The following is an 8,063-nucleotide window of genomic DNA, read 5'->3' as shown; positions in this document are numbered from 1 at the left end:
TCTTCTTCCTCGCGTCTCTCTCGCTCGATAAATTGGAGAAAATCACAGCCAACGGCCGTGGAATTCCTCTCCGACTCTCTTCCTCCGAATCTCCATACCAAGGACCTCGGACGTGCCGTCTTCTCTTTGCCGGATTCCTAGATTCCGATTCCTGAATTCGCCCAACTTCAGTGGTCTCAGCTCGCCGCCCACCGAACCCTCTACTGGTATCGCCGCCTCTGGTCTAGACCTTGGTCGGCTTCTCTCTAGACTCTGGGGACACTTGGCCTGCGAGTACTGCCGAAAGGCTGGATTTTTGGCATCTTCCGGAAAAAAGGAATTTTTTTGAAATCTCTATTTTTTAACTCCAGCTGCGCGATCGTACTGGAGGAGCAATTTTCCGGTCGGGTCTCACTGGTTTTTGCTGCCATGATGTTTGCGAACGCGGAGCACTGTGGATTTCACTTCTAGGCTTGCCGGTGTAGGCAATACTTCGTTTAAGTGTTCCAAAAAAGCTTCCTTGGTTTCCGGATTCGAGCTCAAATGAGGAAGATGTTTTGTTTTCTTTCTAATTTGTTCATTTGATGGCAAAGGATATCGCTTTTTAGCTGAACTAGGAGATTGAGGTCCTCGGTATTTGTTTGGACTTCCCGAATAGCAGGAAATTGCACAGTTTTGAAGGAAGAGATCAGTAGTATTTGATGGCGTCGGGTTCTGAAAATGAAGAGACGAACAGGGGGAGCATGTGGGAATTGGATCGGAATCTTGATCAACCCATGGATGAAGAAGCTGGCAAACTTAGAAACATGTACAGAGAAAAGGTGTGCCATTATTGATTTGAATATTGCCAAAATATTTCTTTCTTTCTTCTTTTGGATGCTTCTTACAGTCGATTCTAAAGATAACTGATCAAGCCATATCATACGCATCATCTTTCGTATTTTTTTCTCTGCATCCCTACTCGAATATATCTTTTTTCAGAAAATATCCGCTATCCAGGGGTTTCACTACCTTTTTGACATTTATTTCAGTTAAGTAATTGTAATCCTTTATGTCACAGACCTGCTCCAATTAGATGTAGAAGATTGGCAAAAGGGGTTCTTTAAATCTGTTTCCACTTCCGATAACTAAGCAATTTGGACTTTAACTCTGAGAATTTATGGTTCTGTTTGGAATTTGATCCTCTTTTGAGGAATTTTATGAGCTTTATCCTTTTGCTTAATTTTCTTCCTCTTTTTTTCCCCCCAAGAAAAGAAAGATTGGCTAGGCCCATCTGTCATGGATTATCAATAATTTTCTCATCTTTCTTCTGATAATGATTTGGAGATTAAATCAAATCTGTGACAGAAAAAAAAACACTTACTATTCTCGAGTTTCTTCCTTACTAGTACAGCATCAGCACTAGGCTTATATTCATCTTGGCTTTATTTACTCGTGCTGGTGCAGACTTGCATTGATGTTTTCATTTAAGCAATTTGAAGTGATGATTATTCTTTTGTGCAGAAATTTTCAGCCATGTTGGTCACCAGACTCGCCTTCCAGAGTCTTGGGATTGTGTTTGGAGATTTAGGAACCTCCCCGCTCTACGTGTTCTATAATACATTCCCTCATGGTATTGAAGATCCAGAAGATGTTATTGGAGCTCTTTCTTTGATCATCTACTCGCTCACGCTAATACCCCTTATTAAATATGTTTTTATCGTGCTTAGAGCAAATGACAATGGTCAAGGTAAGCTAACTCTGAAAATATTTTTTAATCAAATTTCTATATTGAGTAACATGATTCCCAATAAATTTTAATATCTGAGATAGCCATTTTTTGCAGAAGCTCATGTTCATAAAAATGGAAATATCAGAATAATCAAACTAACAAAGAAGAATGTGGAAATAATATTGTTCTTAAATTCTGTACTAAAAATGTGTAGTTACTCACCATGGTTGCCTTTATTTTAGCTCATATCCATAGTTCTGTAATTTCTGTGTGAAGTTTGATCCTTGTCCATCTTTCTTACTTTTATTCACAATTTTACATCAAATCAAATAGAATATAGAAGTTCCTTGTAGGAGATTTACTCCACATATCAGAATTATATGAAAATTTTCATTGTATTCCTTCATAACACTAAGTAAAAATCAACATAATTGTTTTATAAATATATATATTTTTTACTTCCACGTACAGGTGGTACCTTTGCACTCTACTTCCACTACTTTGCCGACATGCAAAAGTGAATACTATTCCTAACCAGCATAGAACTGATGAACAACTCACAACTTACAGTCGCCATACATTTGATGAGAAGTCACTAGCTGCAAAAGTCAAGAGATGGTTAGAATCACATCCATTTAAAAAAAATGCTCTGCTTATTCTTGTTCTCGTTGGCACTTGTATGGCGATTGGTGATGGAATTCTCACTCCCGTCATCTCAGGTAAACTAACTCTGTATCATATCTTTAGTTTCAGAATATTTCTCTATTTGTTTTTAACTCTGCTTATTCATCTTGAATTGAATATTCTTTATTAATTAGTGCACTATATCACATCTATGGATGGAAATGAGGAATGAAACTTGTATGATAGTTACAATACATGTGATCTGACTTGTATGCTAAAATGCTTGAATACTTTTGCAGTTCTTTCTGCGTCAGGTGGCATAAAGGTTAACCATCCAAAGATGAGCAATGGTAAATCTACAACCTTGAGAATTTTGATTCCCATTCTTTTTATTGTATCAGATGCTAAATCATAGATCAAGACATCTGTTTTAATTGAAGGCAAAAGTCAAAAAGAATCTGTGTTTAAGTAATTTGATCAAACAGGTGCTTCTTCATTAATTTCTTTTCTTCATCAATATTTCAGATGTTGTTGTGCTTGTTGCGGTGGCTATCTTGGTTTGTTTATTTAGTATGCAACACTATGGTACTGATAAAGTCGGATGGCTTTTTGCTCCTGTTGTGCTCATCTGGTTTCTGTCCATTGGAGTTATTGGCATTCTGAATATATGGAAATATGATAGCTCAGTCCTGAAGGCTTTCAATCCAGTTTACATCTGCAGATACTTTAGACGAGGGAAACGTGATAGTTGGATTTCACTAGGTGGAATTCTGCTCAGCATAACAGGTTTGCTCTGCTCAGCATAACAGCTAGATATTATTTACTTTCTGATTATGTTTAGAAGATCACTTTAGTCTGTCCTCTTTTCGTTTTGCAGGAACAGAAGCATTATTTGCCGACCTGTGTCATTTCCCAGTATTAGCTGTTCAGGTAAGTAGTAATTTCTGTAATCATCATAGCCAATATGTTGAGTCTCTTTTGACTAATACAACCTTTTCATGCAGATTGCTTTCACTACAGTTGTTTTTCCCTGTCTTCTATTGGCATACACTGGGCAAGCTGCATATCTTGTTCATCACACAGACCATGTTAATGATGCTTTCTACAGATCCATTCCAGGTTTCTTGGCCTGCCTTTAATCTACCATTTGATTTCATCATTTTCCATGTGTTTGTCATGACATTTGGTTTTTCTAGATGGCATATACTGGCCCATGTTTATCGTAGCTACAGCAGCTGCAATTGTTGCTAGTCAAGCCACCATATCTGCAACATTTTCTATAATCAAACAAGCTCTCGCACTCGGTTGCTTTCCGAGGGTCAAGATTGTGCACACATCAAAGAAGTTTCTCGGTCAGATATACATTCCCGATATCAATTGGATTCTTATGATTCTCTGCATTGCGGTTACTGCTGGATTCAAGAATCAAAGTCAGATTGGAAACGCATATGGTAATAAGCCGTTGCACTTTTATATATCATTCATTCATGAATTAAATTTCTACATTCTTTCTCATGGAAAACAGGAACTGCAGTTGTGATTGTTATGGTGGTGACAACATTTCTTATGATCCCAATCATGCTGTTGGTCTGGCGAAGCCATTGGTTGCTAGTCTGCATTTTCACTGCTCTATCTTTGTTGGTGGAGTTTCCTTACCTAACTGCTGTGCTCTTCAAGATAGATCAAGGTGGTTGGGTACCTCTTGTTATCGCTGCCACATTTCTGGTGATAATGTATGTTTGGCACTATGGCACAGTTAAGCGATATGAATTCGAGATGCATAGCAAAGTGTCCATGGCTTGGATTCTAGGCCTAGGACCAAGTCTTGGCTTAGTCCGTGTTCCTGGAATAGGATTTGTGTACACCGAGCTGGCGAGTGGCGTCCCTCACATATTTTCCCATTTCATCACCCACCTTCCGGCCATCCACTCGGTGGTTGTTTTTGTCTGTGTCAAGTACCTGACAGTCTACACCGTGCCAAAGGAAGAACGTTTCCTTGTGAGAAGGATCGGGCCGAAGAATTTCCATATGTTTCGCTGTGTCGCAAGATATGGATACAAGGATCTTCACAAGAAGGATGATGATTTTGAAAAGATGCTGTTCGATAGCCTCTCTCTCTTTGTTCGTTTAGAGAGCATGATGGAAGGGTATTCAGATTCAGAAGACTACAACGTACCAGCACAGCGGATTGAAAATTCCTCTGACTTAACGACGAGAGAGAATGGCAATGGGTCGATCATGGATCTCAGTTATGCATCTTCTAGTGATCTTATCCAACCTGCTCAATCTCAAGGAAGCAGTCTGGTGAGGTCATCAGGTCAAGCGAGTGGCACCGCCGGCGATGAATTGGAGTTCATGAACAGGTGCAAGGAGGCTGGGGTGGTGCACATTCTCGGGAACACTATCGTGAGGGCTCGTCGAGAATCCTCAATTATAAAGAAGATTACTGTCGATTACATATACGCTTTCCTGAGGAGGATCTGCAGGGAGAACAGTGTGATCTTCAATGTTCCTCATGAAAGCCTACTGAATGTTGGACAGATCTTTTATATATAGATCGTCATAATGTGGATTCAGCATAAAGATTAGCCAATCATGCTGTTGTAATAGCTCACAAGAATCAGCTGAAGATCACAGAAAGCTGATAGCAGTAAGATTAGTTTTGCCAGTAGCAGTAGTATTTGTATGTTGGGTATGTAATTTTGAGATTGTCATAGGAAGACGAACTCAGTTTATGACTTTGAACAGAAGAGGAGAAGAAGAAGTGTTTCTACTAGGACTTGCAGTTTTGTTGTGAGCTCTATCAAATAGGCTTCTATCTTTTGTACTATTGCTAATGGTTTTAATATCAATAAAATGATCGACTTGTAATGTTTTTGTCAATCCAAGATTTAGTTCGACTTGTTAAGTGCTTAATTGCTGGTCTTCTTTGAGAACATATTCCTGATGCGCTTGTGAAACAGAAGCAAATTTATGGAAGAAAAGAATATGCGAAATTAAAGTGCATAATTGGACGGTCCTGATCGTTCAGCATCCGGTTCCGTGGGACCCATCTTCTACACCAGTAGAAAAGGGGTTAGTGTATTCTTTCCGTTTTAGTGCATTTCTCGTCGTTGCTTCCGAGGAGAGAACTTAAAAGAAATGGCATGATACGGTGCTATATAACCTGGCTTCCTCTGTTCTTTCATCTACCGCCTGCCATTTCGTTGGCCTCTAGGGTTTGTTAGCTTTGATCCGGAGAAAGAGGCGAGACTTTGGAGGTCTTCGATGGCGCACTCGGTTCTTCTCAGATCTGCGTCTCCCTTGATCGAAAGATCGCCAGAGGTATTTGTTATTGTTCTTTCCAATTCGATTAATTTTTTCTTGTTTGTTCTATATAGATCGCCCTTCTTATTCTGTTATTTAATTTTTGTTGTCGTGGCCATCTGTGATTTTCTTCCTGTTCAGGTGCCTCGCATCCGCTATTCTTACTCGGCTGAGACTCGAACAGTTTTTTTGGGTTCTGGGGTGACCTCTCTGCGCCGTTGTTTGTCACAGTTAAGTTGTGATCACCATAGTCCTTGCTGTCGAGATAGACAATCTGAAGTTCGATTATGCTAAAAAAGACAACCGTTGCTTTGTTCTTTATATTTTCACGCAGTAAATCTAATGGGAGCAGAAGCATTCATCCAGTTAAAGCCACAGTGACTGAAGCCCCACAAAGTGTTAAGGGTAACTTATGATATGGAGGACTTTAGTTACAGACCAGTAAATTCTCTAGTCCGTGTTTAGCAATGCCAGGATTTTTCATGATTCAATTTTTGTATGTACCTTCTTTTAGGGTCTTCAAGCAGTGGAAAGACAAAGGTCGGAATTAATGGTGAGCAGTGTAAATTCGGGGTCTTGTTCAGTTTGACTTTCATGTCAGTTCTTCAATTCCAACTGTTGTGATTATTTTTTTTACTATTCATATGGGATGGATAAGTAACCATCAAAGTTTCAACTCTACAACTGAAAATACAATGATGGAAAGTGTCTTTTTGAATTGTTACATTTACTTTGTTATTGCTGTTGTAAGATAATAACTTTTTTGTATTCCAAATCTTTCAAAATCGTGTTAATCAAACAAATTATTCCATGTTCCTGGAATCCTGGACCATAATCTTCATTTTTTCTTAGCCTTGAATTATTGCATTTCAATCTTTTGTATCATTGAATGGTGATTCAATATGGAAGGCAAGTCTGTCTAGACAGTGCTTAGAGTGATACTGAAATCTTTCTTACACTGCAGGATTTGGTCGCATTGGTCGACTTGTATTACGAATAGCAATGGCCAGAGATGACATCGATATTGTAGCTGTGAATGATCCCTTCATTGACTCTAAATATATGGTAAGGGTCTTTGATTTGATAAATATTAATTAGGACAGGAATACTAAGTACTTGTGTTTATTGACTCTAAATAGGTATTTTGGTGGATAAATGTGTATACATGGTTTGTGTCTCTGAGTCAAGTTTGACCTGAATAAAAAGGAGTGAAAATAAAAAATACAGTGAGTTCTATTTTTAGGTTGATATTTGATTCACCTAACTTTGTTTAGAAAAAAATAGACGAAACCTATAAGACCATAGTGTTGTTGTTGAGGGGTTGTTTGGAGAATGGGAATGAAAGTTGAAAGTTTTAGTTCATGTCTAATTTTCTCATTTGGATTATGTGGCTCCTGGTTTCAAAAGGCTACATTTGGTCTTAACAGAATAACCAACAATGTGACTGCAATGCTCATGGGTGAACCTCTGGCTTGATGATATTGTATATTAGTAAATTTTTAAGTGGGAATCATTTGTGGGTTATAAAAATCTCTAAGTTTCTGTAAACATTCTATCTTTTAATTGAGCACTTCTTGTGTAGCGGGCCACTCTTTTAGAATGATTCTTTACTAACTTGTTTTATAGTATCTGGGAGAATCCCAAATCACGTGGGAATTATTTGCGTTCTTTTTTTTCCCCAGCTACTATTTCTATCACTTTGTTGTATCAAAAGTTTGATATTTCTATAGCATCAATTTAAACTAATAATGGACTGACACAACTGCTCTGGTATATAGTTTTTCTTTATCCACTATGATTTTGCATTTACCTTTAGGTTTGGTAAAATATGTGACTATGTGAACGCAATCTTCCATGGAAGAAGAAGTAACCATCTTTTGCTATGTATTGATGAAAGATCTTTAAGGATAAAACTTTTGAAGATTTGATTTGTTGTTCCTTGATATCTTTATCATAGTAAATTGATTTCTGGTTTGCTACAATTTTTTTCTGTTCTTAATTGTTCTTCCATTTCTTTCAATATAATGATCATATTCTTTTCGCTAGGCATACATGTTAAAGTATGATTCAACACATGGTACCTTCAGCGGATCCATCAAAGTTGTGGATGAGTCCAACTTAGAAATCAATGGTAAAAGAATTTCGATTACTAGCAAAAGGTATTGCATTTATCTTTTCAGGCTAACCTTTGTCAATATCTTTATATTTTGATGTTAAGGTTTCTGAAAATATCTTATACCATGGGTTCCTAAAACTTGAGTGGCCAGAATATGATTTGATGTTTTGTTGCATACAAATTAGATAGCCAAGATTGATGAAGGAATGTTTCTTTCTTGACTCTCAAAACCAATGATTTTTTGGATCTCATATAACATCTAGTAGTCATTGTTACTGATGATCTATGTTTTTATTTGTGTATGATTTGATACATTATTGAATCTTC

The 8,063-nt window shown here is 37.7% G+C and overlaps 1 protein-coding gene and 1 pseudogene across 1 annotated transcript; both read left to right on the top strand.

The window, feature by feature from the left end:
* On the top strand, positions 1-5,197 carry LOC141838425 (putative potassium transporter 11; annotated as a pseudogene).
* A 328-nt stretch (positions 5,198-5,525) lies between these two features.
* On the top strand, positions 5,526-7,872 carry LOC141837531 (glyceraldehyde-3-phosphate dehydrogenase GAPCP1, chloroplastic-like). The gene is made up of 7 exons (XM_074724910.1): positions 5,526-5,638; positions 5,762-5,850; positions 5,955-6,025; positions 6,135-6,173; positions 6,585-6,685; positions 7,667-7,779; positions 7,839-7,872. The coding sequence occupies exons 1-7, from the start codon at positions 5,582-5,584 to the stop codon at positions 7,870-7,872; spliced, it is 504 nt and encodes a 167-aa protein (XP_074581011.1). The 5' UTR covers positions 5,526-5,581.
* The last annotated feature ends 191 nt before the right edge of the window (positions 7,873-8,063 follow it).

Source organism: Curcuma longa, chromosome 11 (genome assembly GCF_044706935.1).
Source record: "Curcuma longa cultivar G26 ecotype Majalengka, Jawa Barat chromosome 11, ITB_CL_G26_1.1, whole genome shotgun sequence".
Lineage (NCBI taxonomy): Eukaryota > Viridiplantae > Streptophyta > Magnoliopsida > Zingiberales > Zingiberaceae > Curcuma > Curcuma longa.
This window is presented reverse-complemented; position numbering and strand designations above follow the sequence as displayed.

What these genes read in the sequence shown, in the direction of transcription:
- LOC141837531 (XM_074724910.1), top strand. Translation starts at nt 5,582, where the DNA reads ATGGCGCACTCGGTTCTTCTCAGATCTGCGTCTCCCTTGATCGAAAGA. An exon ending in GACAAAGGTCGGAATTAATG is followed by an intron (nt 6,174 to 6,584) that starts GTGAGCAGTGTA and finishes CTTACACTGCAG; the next exon opens with GATTTGGTCGCATTGGTCGA. An exon ending in ATTTCGATTACTAGCAAAAG is followed by an intron (nt 7,780 to 7,838) that starts GTATTGCATTTA and finishes TTTGATGTTAAG; the next exon opens with GTTTCTGAAAATATCTTATA.